The 18630-nt window shown below is 46.1% G+C and overlaps 1 protein-coding gene across 6 annotated transcripts in view; it reads left to right on the top strand.

Moving 5' to 3' along the window:
• Positions 1–18155, top strand: part of CCDC30 (coiled-coil domain containing 30) — a 38873-nt gene extending 20718 nt beyond the window's left edge. For 2 of the 6 annotated variants that reach the window (XM_049798210.1, XM_049798228.1), the window contains 14 exons: positions 3934–4032; positions 4682–4807; positions 7452–7609; positions 8656–8902; positions 10530–10703; positions 11018–11227; positions 11898–12055; positions 12683–12830; positions 13409–13530; positions 14643–14784; positions 15340–15476; positions 15774–15888; positions 16792–16859; positions 17568–18152. In XM_049798210.1, coding sequence (XP_049654167.1) covers positions 3934–4032; positions 4682–4807; positions 7452–7609; positions 8656–8902; positions 10530–10703; positions 11018–11227; positions 11898–12055; positions 12683–12830; positions 13409–13530; positions 14643–14784; positions 15340–15476; positions 15774–15888; positions 16792–16859; positions 17568–17781 — 2118 coding nt within the window. In that variant the 3' untranslated portion in view covers positions 17782–18152. Of the gene's footprint in view, positions 1–3933; positions 4033–4681; positions 4808–7451; positions 7610–8655; positions 8903–10529; positions 10704–11017; positions 11228–11897; positions 12056–12682; positions 12831–13408; positions 13531–14642; positions 14785–15339; positions 15477–15773; positions 15889–16791; positions 16860–17567 lie in introns of all 6 variants that reach the window. The other 4 variants (XM_049798194.1, XM_049798201.1, XM_049798219.1 and 1 more) reach the window with 4 other exon arrangements.
• The last annotated feature ends 475 nt before the right edge of the window (positions 18156–18630 follow it).

The raw sequence follows: 18630 nt of genomic DNA on the forward strand, positions 1-18630 counted from the left end.
TGTTGGATGGTTGTTTCTTCTGCCTGTGGTTCCTGCTGAAGAGCAAGTTCCAGGAAGCCCCAAGTCCTCCTGAGGCTCAGAAGAGAGGCAAGAGGTTTTCCTGAAGCCCGTGAGTTGTCCCTTAACTTGGCACCCATGATAGAAGTCCACGCTTTGACTTGAATCCCTAACCCCTCTCCAGACCTGTCCAATGGATGAAAATGGTCAATGTGGAACACTGATGCTCCTTGGTCCCAGGAAAGGTCACCAGTTAAGCATGCTGGTGACAAAGGATTGCACTTCTGGCTTTTCCCCAAGCACAGCATCTTGGAGACCTGTCAGCCCGTGTGGCAAACACCAAGGCACTTCTGGGTGTGGGGGGCCAGGATCTACACTGTGTGGGGACATCCCTGCTGAAAATACTGAATTTGGGGGGACAGTGAGTTTCCCTCATCACCTGCTGTCTTTTGCTGCAGCATCTGCTGTTGAATGGGGCAGGCATGGCTGGACACATCTTTCTGAAGAACTGTTGTGATAAGCTGATCGAGAAGCTGGAGAAGCTCTGCTCAATCTTGATCAAGATATGACCTTACTAGTCTCTTCCTAACCTGTGTCCTGCTTGATTTTGGGCACCCCCAACCCAGGGCAGTCTGAATCTTTTCCTGTTAATAGGACAAGACCATTCAGATCATCCTTTGACTTTAGGAGGTTGATAGAAAGTCTTTGTTGTTTCCGCTCATTTGCATGTGAGGGAACCTCTGGGAAATTGCAGATGTGATGCACCATGTTGATTATCTGGTTTACCAGAACTGTGGCAACATTAGATGTCTTCTTGCAACACCTGGAGAGCCATCTCTATCCATGTTTTAAGCAAAGATTAAGTTACTGCTGAAGCTTCTCAGCTTGATGCTGCCTTTGTCAGAGTGGTCTTTAGCCTCAATTTACTGGATGGACTCTCCATTCCTCTGGACATCACTCTGTGAGGAGCACCTGCACTTTACAGACTGGTTTGTCACTGCTTACCCCCAGGGAACATACCGTTTGCAGCATTTGCGCAGCTTCACTACCAAGGCACATGATCCCTTGCAGACAGGGCAGCTGAAGAATTTCTAACCAGGGAGAACAAAGGAAGCCAGAAATTGGTCTTGCTAGATGTGTAGGTGGGCTTCTCCCCCAAAAGGCTGGCTGAGGAAGTCTTTTCCTTTGGCTGAAGCCCTGCAGCTTGGCCAAAAGCTCTTCCTTCCTTGGGCTGAGTTGCCCTCTCCCCTCTGTCTGAGGTTGAGATGCTCTCTGCAGTGATCGTGGTCCTGGACTGCCACGCAGCAGGGCCAGTCTGTAGTGTCCCTAGAGGACCTTGGGTTTCTGAGGTGAGAAGGAAAGGCATGCAGAGGTTTTCAGTCAGGAGTAAGCGGTGCTTGGCCATGTCCATACGCTTGCTGTTGTGTTAAAACATGATGTAGGAAATAGTACAAGTGTGGAGGCATATCCCATGTGAATGCTGAAGCAGCCACACATCTCCAAGATGAATTGTTCAAAGGAAGAAAAGATGAATTACTTGTCAGTAGCCTCTGGCTGTGATAAAGTCTCTAAATACAGTGAAACAGACTGAAGGCATGTTCAAATACCTTAATGAAGGATGCCAGCAGACATCATGTTTCTAAGTGTGTAGCTGAGAAGCCAAGGGTGGGCTCTCTGATGGGAATGGCAAAAGGTGTGTCCACCATGACTGTGTTTTTGTTTAAGTCGGGGTTTGTTCAGCACACACTAAAATGTTTCCCACTTTCTCACTGAAGTAGAATAAACACAACCCTCCACAAATCAAAGAAGATGCACTTTAAGTTGGAGAAATCCCTTTTTCGCTCAATGCGTTCTTAAACAGATCCCTGGGAACGCCGCTTTGGGGGATGCAGTGTGAACGCAGCAGGGAGTGCCAAGTAGCCAGGGAGATGCAAGGCATTTTGGCTGGCATGAGCTCGGCAGCTGCTGTAGCTGAAAAAGGGGCAGAAATGAGGCACATGGTTGGACGAGAGACAGGCAGATTACAGGATGGAAGAGGAGGTGTGTTAACCCTTGGTTAGATCCAGCATCTGCTCAGATGAAGGGCTGCAGAGCTGCACCCTTCATCTCCAACAGGTTTTTGGGTGCCTTGGAGGTAATGAGGGAAGGACTGCATGAAGGCAGGTGTGCTGGAGAAAGCAGCACTGCTGGGTGTTTGCCAGCCTGCCCCATGTGAGAAAGACTTGAAAGTCTTTTCTGGTTTGGCATGCCTACAAAAATCCTGGCTGATTAGGCCACTGACTTGGAACGAGGACACCAGGATACAGTGTGAGTATTGTTCTGCCATTGGCATGAGACTTACGAGCGCAATTTAAATGCTTAAAAGTTAGCGGCTTGGAGGAAAAATAAGCAAAATGATGGAAATGCATATTTGGGTGTCAACTTCATGACCAAAAGTTGGCTGGGGGGGTGGGGAAGGAGGTGTATTTTGCCTTTGAAAGCCCTTCCAGAACTCCAAAGTCCTGTTGAATGCAAGAGGAAGGGGGTTTATTGCTCTCTAGCTCTTCTGCAAGAGGCCTGGGTGTTTCACCCCACCTATTTGCTTTTAACACCTAGGTCGGGTAACATCATCTGCCTTAGAAAGCAGTATCACAGCAGCTTTCCTCTGTTAGAGATTATTCCTTGCTGGGAGCCTCAAGAGAGCCATCTTGTGCCTGAAGCCTGGCAGTGAAAGCAAAGCTCCTGGGCTTTGACGTGCTGCTTTGCAATAATTTTAAATGGACTGGGATTGGCAGAGGCTTGGCACATTTTCAGCTTTGGCTTCCCATTGGAAAGGAATGAAAAATGATCTGCGAATGAGTGCAAAGGAAGGAGGGTGAGAAAGGCATAAGGCATCTTAGATGCTTCACCATACACTCATCTGTATTGAGTGGGGCTTGAATGGGTATGGGGTATGCTGTGTACAGATTAAGCTGGAATTTATCTGCAGCTGGACTTCATCTCCTTCCAGTGTCCCTGCTCACTCTGCAGCCTTGTTCATTGAAAGCCCAGCTCAGGCAGTTGGGGAGGTCAGCTTGGTGGTTTAGAAGTAAGAAAACCAACACAAACTTTCTTCCAAGCGTAAGGAGCTGAAAGGAAAGGCTGCTGAATGCTGCGCTGGCTGGCAGTGGAGCAGAGTGGCTGTGAGTGCTGAGACTCGGATTTTGCAAAAGGGTCTGCAGGAACTGTAATGGGGAGGAGAAGCTGGACTGGTCCTAGCTCCTTTAAGCCCTTTAAAACTGCAGGACTAATAATCATTCCCACGAGATCCTCCACAAGGGTACATGCCTTGGGGTGGGGGGGAGTGGATGCTGCAGATGCAGAGTGAGCACTTGTCCAGACAAACTCTTGCCTGCCAGGAGAAGCATGGAGGTCAGTGTTTTGCTGGCTTAAGTTGAGAGTCCTCAGAGCCTTGCAAGAGGGAGTTACAGCCTCCTTTGAGCGGTGGAGGGACCGGGGCATGTCCTGGTGGACCAGGTTCAACATCTGCTTGGATGAGATCAGCTGCTGGGCAGTGGGTACTGCAACAGCATCGGAAAGGAGGATGGCCTGTGATACAAATCAGGGTCTTGTAGGGTCCTCCGTGTTGGGAGAGCAGCATGTAGTAGGCTCACAAGCTGTGGAGGCCTTGAATTTTCACCGTAAGTCTGGGTTGTTTCTCTCCTTTTGTGGAGTAGGGTTCTTTCATTTTTTGACTTGGCCTTGGATGGCTGGTTCACCCTTTGAAGCAGCAGGATGAAAGATGTGAGCTGGAGCTAGCCCACGCTGGCGGCTGTCCACATCCCCTCCTACTCCTTGCTTCCAAACATGGGGCTTATTCTGTAATAGCAGCACAAGGAGCAATTTAGTAGTAATTGTGCATTTAGTACTAGTTGTGAGTACTGGTTTGGTTTTAATTTGTGGTTTGTCTATGTTAAGATCACAAGTTTAGAAACAGAGTTACTTGAAGTGCAGAAGAACAAAACTGAGATGAGTGGGGAAGAACAGGCATCATCTGGAGCACAAGAGATGCAAGAGGTAAGAGGTTTTTCTTGGGAAAGAAATTGTTTTGTTTAGAAATGTATCAAATGAGCATCTCCTGTGAATGCACTTTGTCACCATCTTCTGAATATTTGTAGCCCATCAGCTCGTGCAAGACAGATGGATATCTTGGGAGGAAAGTAGCTAACATGCCAATATGATCTCCATGATAACTCGTCTCTCTTAGGAGATTGTCTTGCCTTCAGCATTGCAAGCTGAGGAGCTTGTTCTCTTCCTGGTGAGAGTGAAGGGTTTACACATGTGAAGGTGCTTGACTCTTGTTTAGGGTTTAGTGAAACCTAGGTAGTGTGTAGATACATTTACAAGGCTGTTTCCCAGCTGGTTTGGGGCTGAATGCGGTCGATTTGTTCCTTGCCAGCCAGTTGATCTGCCAGTTGTCTAAGCCAGACAGAGCTCATTACATGTGGGAGATGACCTTCCCAGGGTATGTTGGGTCAGGTGGAGGCTCCAGGCCTTCAGAGATGTCCAGCCAGCCCTGCGTATAAGGTATGGGAATCCTGCTGGCAACTTTTGAGAACCGTTTTCCCTAGCGTTGTTTTCCTAGAAGACACATTTCTGCAATTTGTTTCTCTTTTGCTAGAATAAATGTCGTTGTGGAAGTGACTCTTAATTTTTTTTGTTTCAGATGCTGGAAAGTTGTCAGGAAACAATAGAAAAGTTGGGAAGTCAGCTGGGAGAGCGGAGACAACGGAGAAAGCAACTTGCATCTGAGCTTGAACTGTTACGAGAAGATCTGAAGGCTGAGAAGAAGGTATTGGGCAGCCAAGTACATATAGCTCCTACAGTGGAGCAGGAGGCTTGCCTTTTGTGACTCCATAAAACAGCCCCAGTTGCCCCCCAAGTGTGTTCTTTGACTTCTCTTGATGCATTTCTCTAGTCCAGCCAGTTTCAAAGCTTCTTTGGTAGATGGTTTTAATTCCATCTGCTTTAATGGAACCATCTCTAACTCTGTAATTTATTTTTCCTTTCAGTGAATCTAATAACAAAACAGTAATTCAAACTTTGCAGCCAAAGCCTCCTTCTCTAGAGGGCAGAGTGGAAGTTTTCAGACTTAGGTATTTATTGCAGAGTTATTTGTGACCATAAGACTCATGATCATGAACTGTCATCTCTCTATGTCACAACATGGCAGGGTACTTGTAGATTTGAGCCAAGAGCTCCCTGCAGAGCAACATCATGATTACCTGTTAGCAATGACTGCTGTTCAACATGGGTCCCCTTTAATATTAATAGTATTCTTTCTTCACCAGAATATGGTGTGATAAGAAGTCAGAATACCTAAGAGTCAGAGAAGTCCACATGAACAGCTTGTGGGGATCCCAGCGCTGCCTTTTGTTACATGCTCTAAGGACCTCAGTACACTTTGCTTGAAGCAATTTCACTGCTAGATAGACTTCTTGGAGGTTTATATCTGCTGGGAGAGTGGCTGGTGCTCTTGTCTTCCAGTTGGGCATAGAGGAGAGAAAGCGTATGATGCCAGCAAAATTGCACAAGGACTGGTGCAGACATAGGCAGGAATATGGGCTGAAAATTAGGCTGAAAATTCAGGAGAGCTGCGGATCTGTGGCCTGGATCAGGCAGACAAGGGGGACCTGAGGGAGGCTGGCAAAGGGGGGGTTACATTTATTGCAAACCCCTTTTTTCAGCATTCTGAGAGGTCTTAAACCAGCTGCGAGTCCTGAAACTGTGAAAGTCCTGAACTGTTGGCACAACTGCACATACACAAGAGTCTTACTGGAGGAACAGTGGCATCTAGAGGACAGGATTTTTGTAGGGCTGTTAAGCAACAAATTCACATTGTAAAAGCTCTGGATTCAGACCAGGCCTTGCTGAAGAGTGGTTTAGCAAGGGGCTGGGTCAGTCTATGAATATGCACATGAAAAGGAATTATCTGATTTGGGGGATGATGGGGAAAACAAGAAGAGTCACTCTTTAACCTTTGCACCCCAATAATACAATCTACTCACAATCCGGGGACCTTTTAATCAAAATCATACATTCCTGTAAGTTTGGTTGTAATTCAGCCACCAGTTGCCTGGTGGTTTTGCCTAAGGAGAATACTGTTTTTCCATGGAAGGGATCACGAGATGAAATCCAGTGGCCTGCATTAGACTGTAACAGTCTCTAAAATAGAGGACTTTGCATGTGTTTGGTGGGATTCCTGCCTTCACAAATGTGTTCATTCCCTTTTGATAGAGCAGCTGTGTTGAGACAAATTGTTTACCAACACAGTGCTGGAAATTAGCTTGGCATGAGATCATTGGGTTCTCATGGGTGATACACACCCAGAGGTCAAGATTTGAGGTTGTTCAATGTTGTCAGGATGTCCAACGCATAGAATGGGCGAGTAAATTGGATAATATTTTTGTTCTTGTAAATTTTAATGATGTGCTATGAACTGATGCTATGCAAAAAGCTCTTTGCATTTGTTTGGAACTCTCTTCTTGTTTTTAAGAGGTTTTTGGACATTTGAGAGGAGAAAGCATTTTCTGAGCTTGTAGTTAGGAGTATATTATGTCTGCTAACTGCTGTGGTTTTCTCACTGGGGTTGCCTGACTCAAAATTGGAGTTTACGAGCCATTGTAATACTTCCCAAGTCTCCAAAGAACATCAGCAAGCAGGGCTCTTATTAATGTATCCCATGAGAAGCTACAAAAAGGTAATACTTTGTTAGATACAGGAGTGAGAAATGTAAAGAAATCCCCGTTCTGGTGTCTGATGCAGACAGAAGCTGTGTATGTTGCTCAAATGTAAGTAAATTTATCTTGGTGTAGATAAGCATTTTTTCTTTGAAGGATTTGGATTTACTACTCCTTAGCAGGAGATATTAGTCTTGGTAGATTCTGATTCTAATCCAGTCTGAGAGTTCCTGTGTCCTTATGCACTCCTTGTGCCTTCCTTTCTTGCCCCTTTTATTTTCTTGGCATCTTCTCTCCATGTCTCAGGTTTTGGGTCTGCCATTGCCTGGTGTTGAGGCATGAGGTAACATTGGACATGGAGAGTAGCTGTTTGTAGACAGTTGTTTTGGGTTGACTTGGATGGAGGATGCTCTCTGCGTGAGACAGCTGAATGTGCACCTTGTGCTCGTCCTGTTTTCCCAAGAGTTGTTAGTTTTGTAAAGAGTTATGGCACGTGATATAAAGCCCTGAGAACTACAGATAGGCAACAGAAGGACGAAATCAAATAAAGAAATGTGATTTGATGATAGTTTACATGCAGCTACTTCCCATGCAGAAAAAAGAACTTGCATCTGTGTCTTCAAGGGTGAAGAACTACAGTAATTTAGCTACAGAATCACAAGCCATGTCTTGAAGTCCCCAGATTGCCTTATACTGCTCAAAAGGTTTCCATGAGACCAAAGAAAATCAAAGTCGTGGTGTTTTCTGACCTTACAGGTCTCTGAACTCCTACAAGAAAGAGAACAGATTAACAAACTTGAGCTGAAACATGAAGATATATGTACCGATGAAAAGACGTGTGAAGAACAGATGGCTAAAGTAGTATTTTTGGAAGAACAGATCAAAATCTTGAGGGATGAACAAGAACTGATCTGGTAAACCTTAACGAGGCCCGTGCTACTTTCTGCCCCTTACCTCTGCTGACTAATTTTTTTAGTCTTTTAAAGATGCCCATAGTGCTGCTTCTGGCAAAAATGGGCACAGCAGCTTTGTGTCTTCCTTTTCGAGTAATCATCTCTGTAGAGATTTTGGTGAATAAGCATTTCCCTTAGTGACATCATGATCACTCAGGAGTAAACCTCTTTTTTCCTGCAGCTGTTCTAGTTTCTGAATGGCATAAATGAGAGCTGTCCTTAGGATGAGGCTTTTTCTCTTGGGGTGAGGTAGTATTTGGACTAACATGGTCCCAAAAAGCTCCCATCATGGTCTTGGGCTCCTTGGGGCAAACTTCTGCCAGCAGCTGATGATATACATCCTGCTGTGGATTTCAGTTGTCCTTGGAGGGCAGGTGTCAGTAGGCATCAGGGTTGTAAATAAAGCTCTTACAGGTCCCCTGACTCCCCTTCTTCAGTAGAGCAATACAAATTTGGAGTTGGAGCATCCATACTCAGGCTCTCATTAGTAACTAAAAGCTTGGATTAAATCCAGTATAGTTACAGTCAGTTTGATTACCTGGATAACTAGGTACTGAGATAAAGTAAAACCAGGATAAGACAGGTAGGTTAGCTTATGAGGACATATAGTTTGGATTGAGATAGGTGAGACAGCTTGATTGGGAGACCTGAACCCATACTTCTGTACAGTGAGGTGTTGTGTGAGTGCTTCCATGCTGCTTGCGAGTGCAGACCTGCTCATGTGGCCCCATGCGAATATTTCCTTAGCCAGCAGTTAACCTACTCATGAATGACTGAGAGTTGACCCTTTGGACACGTGTTTTTTTGTGGGTCAGTGTCCAGGGGAGAGTGACCCTTGCCCAGAACTGCTAGACCCAGGATTAAATCCCTTTTGGAGCCTCCCGAGACACTTGGGCGTTGCCTTGAGTGTTTCATTGGACTCTTGTATTCCAAGTTTTTCCCCTTCAGAGGGTGGTTTTCCTTGGATGTGTATAGTTATCTCTCTCCTTTACTATTTCTCCTTCAAGTTCTGAATTACTAGAAAGCAACAAGAAGAGGGAGGAGCTAGAAAAGCAGCTAAAAGAGAGCAATGAAGAAAAATGGTTGTTACTGGAAGAAATTGCCCAGTTAAAACAAGATACCCTGACTACCCGGCAGCAGGGTGACAACACGCTTGAAGAGACTTTGAGGATGAATCAAGGCATGGCGCATAGAGATAACAGGTTTCTCGTGTTGCAGAGCTCTGCAGGCAGTTTAGATGGGAGCGTTAAACAGGTATGGGCAGCTTTGCCATCTGCACCGTGCTTTATTTTCACTAATTTAGTGGCAAAACCTAATTAAAGTAGACTGGAAGCCAGTCCTGTAGTGTTAGCACACAGCAGGGAGATGAGGCTGACTGATTTCCTTGTGGAAAATATTTGGAAATTATGAATGTCATCACTTCCTTCTGTTGTGTTTTTGGATGTAGCGGGAACTTGGATAAACTGAATGGCCCCCTTAGTACACGTGAAAGAAATAAGTCATACAGCCCTTAAATGATGTTTTAAACCTTTTTGGAGCTCTTTCTCAACACCTTTTTGGAGCGTGAGTGACAGAGTTGGCTTGCTATTCCCACAGCGGTCTTGCTCTTGCTGTAGGCAGAAGCTGTTCATCTTCCCTGCTCCTCCTTGGGATTTTCTGCTCTTATGCTCCAGTGCTTGAACTCATCCCATAACTGCTGCCCTGCAGTGGCAGTTCACAAGCAGCTGGGTTTTGCTGCAGCCCTGTGCCCATGGCTCAGTTACTCTCTCTAACTATTTTACCAGTAGTCAGGCAAGACCCCTATTTGTCACTATGTTTAGCTGTGTTTTAAATGCAATTTGTTCACCTTTTGTACTGTGTGATCTAAAAAAAAGAAAGGGAAGAGCAGCTAGCCCTGCCAAAAGGGGAAGAAAGGATGGGGAGCGAGGATTATATGCAAGAGTTTAGAAGAGAAGAGAGGACAGGGTGACCTGTAGGCAGGAGAGGGTGTGGAAAGGAGAGGATCAGAGTCGTGCTGATACCAAGAAGCAGCCAATCTTAGAGCAGACCAAAGCAAGATACAAGTTGTAGAGGGGATGCTGAAAAGGATCCCAATTGAAGCAGGTGGGGGGAAAAAAAACCATGAAACCTAACTGATCTTGAGAACAAATGACATTGTCTACAGTGCTGGATCAAGACTTCCCAGCTTGGGAATTTATCTGAGAAGGGAAGCTTGATGTTCAGTGGATTTCATCTGGTCCCAAGAACAGAGGATGAAGACGAGAAGCAGGCATGCAGATGGCTGAAAGTGATGCTGGGAAGAAGTGTTTTGGTACACCAAAGATGGGAAGAGCTTTTAGTCTGTGTACAGGGCACTTGCAAGAAAGTGGGTGAACCAAAGAGCTCAATTATCTTCTGAAACCCATCATAGACCGTTGGTGATCACCTCATGGTGTCCAGGCTGCTGTTGCATTGTGCCAGTGTGTCCATTCCTTTACTGCTGTCAGGACTTCCCTTGTTTCTGCTACCTCTGGGAGTTGCAGCTGGATGTGCTGCTCCTGCTTAGTTGCCTTAGTGACACTCTGGCACAAGAGTTAAGGAAAACCTGGATGGTTTTGCTTTTGTTTGACAGGTTAATTTTAAGAGGGATTTGTTCCCTCATCCAGGTTATTGCATCTTCTCCCTTGACCTCAAGAGTTGTACTGGCCTCTCTGAGGGGATGGACAGGGTAGGGAGCAGGATGTAGTGTGGGGGCAGAAGAAATGCTGCCTGGCTTTACCCATCTTGCTACTTAAATGCCCTTAAATCCTAGTGGCATACTTCTACCTTTCTTAACTACCAGTCTTTATCTTTCCTTGAAGTTAATTTCCATGTAACCTTTGTCATTTTGGTGTTCCTACAGAGTCTGCCCGATGAGAGATTCCAGCAGCAGGAGGAAAAAATGCAGCAACTGCGGCAGGACTTGCGTCGAGTTCAGAACTTGTGCAGCTCAGCTGAGAGGGAGCTGAGATATGAAAGGGAGAAGAACGTCGACTTACAAAAGCAAAATCTCTTGCTCCAACAGGAATGCACCAAGGTACGAACAGAGCAGGGAGCACTGCTTGAAGAGAGCATCACTTCATTTTACAAGCTATGGGAGGTCTGAGGTGCTGATTTCAACAGACTGGACCTCATTTATGTTTGACTGTACATTACCTGGGGTCTTAAGCGTGCTTTTCCTCAGCTCCATGGAAATTGCACTGCCTCCGAATAAAACGTACTGTACTCGCTCCCTGCATTTCTCTTCTATTCTTGTTCACTCTCTGGTAATCCTGTTGCCCCTTTCCTAATCAAGACATTTCAGGTGATATATGTTGATGTGCAAACTTGATTTCTTCTTTTGAAACTCAGGTCAAAGCTGAGCTGAAGCAAGCCCGGGCAAAACTCTCGGACACAACTGAAGCATGCTCCTCTCTCTCAGCACAGTGGGAAAAAAGCCAGCAGAAGGTCAAAGAACTTGAACAAGAGCTCTTGAAGTGCTCCCAGGCTGATAAACTGCAGAGCAGTCTGCAAGAGAAACTTGCACAGGAGAAATCCAAAGTACGCGAAGCACAAAAAAAGGTAACTCGTCAGCGTGAGCTAAATTAACAGGACATAGGATTTTAGCAGTTCTGTGCAACTGTAGTTCAGAAAAAAGAAGCACTATCAGCTCATGAATCGGTTCCCTGAAGTCCATTTTTCTAGTCCATTTTGAGATCACTTGGCTAAATATTTTAGGAAAAATGTCTGTTATTAGTGGGAGCATAATCAAGATAATAGAAGTCAAATCTGACGGTTCAACTCCTGTCTCTAAAGCTCAATATCTCTGAAAATACTGCTAGTAGGGCTGGCAGGCGCAGGATGCTCAGATCATGTTCTTGTTGAGGAGATTTGCTGCTGTTTGATACCTGGTAAATTGCAAAAGCTTGTGTTTTCCATGGCATTGATTCTGCCTTATTTCTGCACTAATTGTTGAATTTGGTTTTGAAGTGTGCAGGATCAAATTAGGTGCAAAAAGGATTGTTGCTAATTTATGAGATAGTGTCTGATCCAAAATCTGGTAGCTGTTAGAAAGGTTTTGCTTTTAAAGGACTTTGGCACAAAGACATGCAAAGTACTTTTGAGTAGAAGCAAGCAAATCTTTCATTCCCATGATTCAGATACTGAGTGATCAAAGGGATCCGAATCCCTTGGATTCGGATACTGGCCTGTAAATTCAGAAAGTTTAATCTGTGTCCAATTTTAATCCAAGATTTCAAAACTCCAGCAAAAGCTAAAAGATTCACACCACCAGCTCCTGCTGGCAGAGGCCCGTGTTTCAGACAAGAAACTCCTGGAAGAGGAATTGAAGGAAGCCCGAGAAAATGAAGCTCGTGTGCAGCAAGAACTTCACGAGGAGCAGCTGAAAAGGTACCCAGAGCTGGATAAGGCCTGTGCTGTTTGCAGAGGGGAGGTGTGTGTCAGCAAATGCTGCTGTGCCAGCCTGCAACTACCTCCTGCAGCTCAGTGGCTGGCCCTAGGTGGGCTAGATCTACAAAGTCCCCTTCTCTAGAGGGCAGAGTGGAAGTTTTCAGACTTAGGTATTTATTGCAGAGTTATTTGTGACCATAAGACTCATGATCATGAACTGTCATCTCTCTGTGTCACAACATGGCAGGGTACTTGTAGATTTGAGCCAAGACCTCCTTGCAGAGCAACATCATGGTTACCTGTTAGCAACGACTGCTGTTCAACATGGGTCCCCTTTAATATTAATAAATCAGCCCAGTGATTTGGTTTACCCTTTAGATGCCAGCAGTCCCCTTTCTTGTGCGGCTGGGATTGATGATCCCAGATATGCTATGTACCTTTTCATGTGCCACTGGGGCATGGGGACAACCAGGATATACTGATTTCTTTCTACCCTCAGTGTTGCCCAGGGCAGGTGCAGAGCAGTGTGATGTTCTTTTTAGATGACAGCCAGCCTTAAATTCATGGTGGTACATCAAGGGCTGGCCTCCATGTGAGTGTCTCACTGTCACACCAACATGCTTTTAGGAAGCTCCTGGAGCAGCAGGTGGAGGAGCTGCGGCAGCAGCTCCGGCATTCGAGGGAGACGGAGGCATCACTGGCCAAGATGCACGTGGAGCTGCAGGCCAAGACTCTGCATGTCCTAGAAGATGAGAGGAAAACTGATTCAAGCGAGGTGAGCTGCAGCATGGATGGGTCCTCCTCATCACCCAAGGGGATGCTGTGCTGGTGGCTGACTCCAGATCAGGCCACTGAGCTCTAGAGGGAAATGGGACCATCCCAGTGTGAAATCTGTACCTGGGAAATGCTGAAATAGGGTCAGATCCAGCCAGGTGCTGAGCCCTTGCAGATCCCACTAATTTAAACAGAAGCTGGAGTAAAATCACCATCCTATTCACATAGGTTTCCTGGGGATGCAGCTCTGAGGGCACAGAAGGAGGACTTGATGGCTTCTTCCCCTTTCCTTTCCCCTTTTCTTGCAGAGCATGGAGATTTTTGCAGGAAAATTTTGGCAGAGTCTGCTGCCTGGGAGCATTACCTCTCTCTGCCCTGTTGAAGCCTACAGCCCCCCCACACTCCCGCTTCTTTAAGGGGAGGAGGCAGTGGCCTTGGGGGGCAGAATGGATGGATATTATCTGTAGTGGGAACCACTAGGATTTATGACAGAGAAGCTTTGGAGACCAGACTGAAAGGAGGCAGAGGGGCCCCTACGGCTGAGGACACACACACAAATAAAAACTAGATGTTTTCCAGCAGCTCCAGTGTCAGAAGGAGAACCAGAAGCTTTCCGAGCAACTTTCACTGCTGAAGGAGGAAAACAAAGCCCTGTATGAGGAAGGAGTCCGTCTCCTGAACCAGAAGGATCTGTATGTCAGGTAACGACTGCAGCAGCAGGCAGGGGATGTGCAGACACAAAAAAAAACTACCCAAGAATTGCCCTTTACATGCCTGGCAGCGACACTGGATTTGACTGTTCTGTAGCCTTTCTTGTCTCTCCTGTTCAAGGCATTTAGCACTGAGAGATCTGCCTTAACCTGACACCCCTGCATTCAATTATGTTATGTATTGCGTGTCTGCTGTCATGTTCTCTTCAGCAGCTGAAGGCAGTGCATAAAATAAGGGGGTGCCTAGGGAGGGCTGAAGGTGCTGCTGTTTAGGGTCTGGCATTGGCAGAGATGCTCCATGGAGCTGCTTGTTTCTCCCCAGAGAACTTTTGATCTAATTTTTGAAGCATAGTAGCCTTTTTGTCATGAGTTTTGAGCAAACATGGGCAAATAATCTGTTATACAGTAGAGATTTCTCCTTTTTTTTGACATTATTTTCCCCTCTCACCCGGCTGGATAAAAATAAACAAGAACACTGCCTAAATGGGACAAGTCTGAGGGAAGAGCAACGATCACAAGTCTCAGTAGAGACAAATATTTAACCTCAGTGTCGAAGCTCTGAGAAGCTCTCACTGAAGTAGCATTTTCTGCAACCTGTTTGCCTGACCCTTGCTGTTTAGAATTCTTTTTTTCAGCCTCCCCCCCCCTCCCCCCATACACAAGTACTTGTCCTTAACCACCCACATTCCCACCCAAATAAACAACTTACCCTTTCCCTATTACTTCCACTTTTGGTGATATTATAATCCTGTTTGGTATAAAGAGCTGAGAGGGACAAGCACAAGGATTTGTAAAGATGGGAGTCAGTTTTGGGGATGCTTTGGGTCCTTTTCCCTCAATCAATTTCCATTTAGCTGACACCTAACAATATAACCTTTGCAACAAAAAAAAACCCCAAAGTGATCAGTGAAAAGATGTCGTCCAGAAAGTCAGTGTACTCATTCTGCCTTTAGCTGTACAGCCAAAAGGAGTTGGGTAGGTGGTTGAGGCCCCCAGTTCAGGCTTTGAAGAGCCTGAATAAATACAGGACATCTTCTGCCTTGCTCTTGACCCAGAACACAAAAGCATTTCACAACCTGATGCTTGTCTCTCTGCCTCCTAAGGAAATACAATGAAATGCAGCTCCGCCACAAAGACAAGATCCGCAGAGCCAAGGAGACCTTTATCCATGAGATGAAACAAAGGGACAGCAGAATTAAGCAGCTTGAAAATGAGCTCAGTGAGTCAAAGCTCCAAGTGGAAAAGGTGAGAGAAGACACCAAGGGTTTCTCCCGCAAGGGAAGGCAGGGGAGTAGACTACAGCATGTCTGCAGGAGTGTTCCTTCTTCCAAATAGAAATGCAGTTTAGGAACAGCTGGTTTGCATGCAATAGGATTGCACTGTTAAACAGCCAGGCAGTCAGAGCATGGAGAGCTCTGCCTGATGTGCTGCTCCCGCTCCGTGCACAGGACTGACACTGCCCTGGTAAACAGCTGGCAGTGCCAAGGGGCTTCAGCTTGTCCTTGTAGGAACAAAAAGCCTAAAGGAGATTCCTGGTTTAAGTTTGCCCTCGGGCGAACCCGTGTCCTCAAATCCCCTTCAGAAACTACCTAAGCTCCATCTTTGTTTGCCTCAGAAATATTACTGCTGGGAAGTGACTCAAAAGCCTCTTTTTGGGGTATGTTACATCAAATAGCATATCACTTCTAGGAGTTAATGCTTGATGGTGACTGCTTTGGTAAAGCTCTCTAAGGTTTACAGAGGACAGAGAAGAGTGAAGCATAATTGCTGGTTCTTATTTCCTTCTGCAACACTGCTCAGGGGAAGGTGCTGATTGCACAGATCACAGCTGAGAATGAGAAATTACTCCAGGAAAGAAGACGGCTCCTCCAGAAAGTAACTGACCAAGAGGAGACCCCTTGGAACAACCGGTCTACAATTGCCACCGTGCAGAGCAGGTAGGCACATAATGATGGCCATACACTGGGACCCTGCCTCTTCCCAGTGCTTCCCTGGTTTTATGCCTGTTTCTCTTAAGAAATCCAGAGGAAAGCCTGAACTACACCCCAGTCATTAGTGCTGTGGCTTTTAATTGCTGTGGGATGTAATCAACCCCTTTCCCCAGCAAAGCCCTTGGCATATAGCTGAAGGCTGTGGAGGCCAAAGGGTCTGAGTTTGAAAAAGAAAATGCCCCTTTGAAAATGTAGCGTGCTGGAAGGAAAATAACTTGTGCCTTGTATGTGTGATGTGCTCAGAGTGAAGATCCTGGACGAGGAGAATGTGCGGCTGCATGAGAGCAAACTCCAGCTCTCTGGTCACGTGCCCACCTCACAACGTGCACCGAGGAGCATCCATGCTCCCAACGTGGAGGTGAGACTCTGAGAGGGCTTGGTCTCAGCAGATGGGTTGCAGGAGCTGATGTCTTCTGTGAGTCCGGGTTGGTGTTTGTACCTGCAGCTGAGGGTGCTGGAGAAGAGCTGAATCGATCCTTTGGTTGGGATGGAAGGGGACACCAAACACAAAGTAGATTGCAATGGCTTTGTCAGTGAGGAGGGACTTTGTGGGCAGGTGAAAGCTCAATGCACTGGCCATATCGCTTCAGCCCTGAGCTGCTGCACGATGAGAGCCTTTTTCACAAGGACAGAAATTTCACTTTGGCTCTTTTGCAGATTTAGAGTTGTTAAAAGACCTTAGTTTTAAAGTTAGCTTTAAAATCAGGAGGAATAACCCAGACTAAATTGAACTGAATGAAGACATGCCTTACCTAAAAATTCAGTTTTGGATTGACCAAGTTAAGGATGAACTTTGTGGGGAGAAATGGAAAAAAATCCAGGAAAGTAAAAGATTGTGTTTCAACAACTCTTCAAAGAAAACAGGTGGATTTGGAAGTTTATTGGTACATTTTGAAATTTGGAGGGAACCCATTTTGGTTGGAAATGAGCTGTTAAGGATAAAAGCGCTCTTTGGGGCCTGGCAGAAAGAGCTGTTTGTGTGTTCCACTGTGTTTTATCTCTTTCTGTTTGTTTTACCTGGGCTAGTTAGGGTTTTTGGTTTGGTTTTTGTTTGTTTGTTTGTTTTTTATTTATTTATTTTTTTTTTTTAGTTTAAATTCAGACCCAAAGGACAAATCTATGATTAGTACTTCTGTGGGGCTGGAGTTCATGGGGAGAACTGTCAGTGGAGCTGGGGACACTCTGAAGACCAAGACTGTATGTTGAAATTCAGTGTCTGACATGCACCTCCTCCTTTGAAAGTCTCTGTTCCTCCTTTCAGGACTCGAAGAGTGTTAACTTCTCTGAACGCCAACTACAGAGTAAGGTGTTGCCATCTCCCCGTACCAGGTACTGTGGGGTAAAAGGAGGAGGCAGGGAATGCCTCTGTGCATGTGGTGAGGGAGAAGTTGAGCGTTTTGGCTGCTCCACCCTGTGCTTTCACCTCCCAGGGTCTCTTTTGGGGGGTTGGGGTTTTTTTGGTCAAATTATAGGGAAAATGGTATTAAAAAGACTCTGAAACTAATGGGGTGGAGAAATAAAATTATCAAAATATGTCAGGGAACACTGGGATTTACAAATTGGCTTGGTGTCTAGTGGTTTTGGAGGAGTGTCTTTACAAAAGAGGGTTATGAGGCTTAGAGGACTGCTGCCCAGAGCTGTATGACCCACATCCCAGGCTATGGGGCAGGAGGGAGCTTGAGCTATTTCTCCACTCGTATAGCCAGGAGCACCACAATCTGTGCCAAAACAGGCAAGGGGAAGGCAGAAAGACTCTGCAACTCTGGTCTCTGCTTGCTGGAGACCCAGCACAATGGACTTGGTTACAGGCTTTGGGTGCTATGGAGTGTGACAGACATCTGAGTAGGTTCTGGGGTAGATGAGGGCCATCAGGCTGCTTGGCTGGAGGAAGAGCATTGGAGCCTTAGTCCCAGAGAAAGGCATTGACCATTGTCCTGCGCTGCCTCACAGAGATGTTGGGAGGAGCGTTGGGGCTGTGCAGGTGGTGGAGGGTCAGATAGAGTTTGCAGAATGACTTGAGAGGAAATCTGTTTTCAGCTTCCCATCACGAGAACCACCAGACTCTTTCAGCACCCTGAAGGCCACGCAAGACACGAAGCCTGAAGGAGAAGCTGAAAGCCAAGACTCATCCTTTTGCTTATCCCCCTCTCAACCTTCTGAGATCGGGTACTTAAATGTAGCTTCACCTGGAGACACCACAGCCTCCCAGCTGCAGGAGGAGAGTCAGAGCATCAGCTCTGAGAACTTCTAAATGGGGAGGATGTTTGTAAAATATTAGCTGGACTGCAAGGTTTGGGCTCCTGTTGCTGTGGGATGACAAGGACTGCAGGGGGAGAATTGCCAAATGGACTGACCTGGTCATTTCTAAACTAAATTATTCAACAGCTTTCTTTCAACTTACCCAACCATAAATGTGTGTGTGTGTGTGATCCCAGATGCACCTGGAGGCTGGAATTTGTAGATAAACTCAGTAAAATGGAAGAGGGGTGGGGTGAAGCATATCTTCTCCTGAACCCCAATTCCTTGTCCAGTCCAAAACTACAAGCTTTGTAAATAAAACTCAGAGAAGTGTTCTCTTCCACCGTGTGCCCACTTTTTCTCTATTATCTTGATCTGTGCTTAGATGCTGGTTGTTCCCCTTTTTGCATGCTCTTACTCCTTCCATTTTGCTTCGTGCAAGCCTGTGGAAGGGAATGGGGGGTATCTGAGTACTGAGGGAGGGGATGAGAACATGTAGAGAAGGAAGATGGGGAGAAAAGGAGAGGCTCTGAGAGCGAGGATGATGGGTAAAGGGACCAGAAGGCAGATGGAGATGGAGGGGACGAGGGAAATGGAATAGGAGCAGGAGAAAGGAGGGGATCTGAACATCCAGAGAAGGAAAGAGGGTAGATCTTGTGAATGCTCATGGACAGTGATGGAGGGTCTAGGAGGATGCTTGGGTGGGAGTGGAAGGCATCAGATCATGCAGATCAGGGGTGTAGAGGGGAATCTGTGTATGCAAAGAGGGAAGCAGAAAGGATCAGAGTGTGAGCTGTGGTGAAGAGAAGGGATCTGAATGCACGTGGGAATGGAAGATCTGTGCATACTCACGAGGACATGG

The sequence above is a fragment of the Accipiter gentilis genome, chromosome 1 (genome assembly GCF_929443795.1).
Source record: "Accipiter gentilis chromosome 1, bAccGen1.1, whole genome shotgun sequence".
NCBI classification, from domain to species: domain Eukaryota; kingdom Metazoa; phylum Chordata; class Aves; order Accipitriformes; family Accipitridae; genus Astur; species Astur gentilis.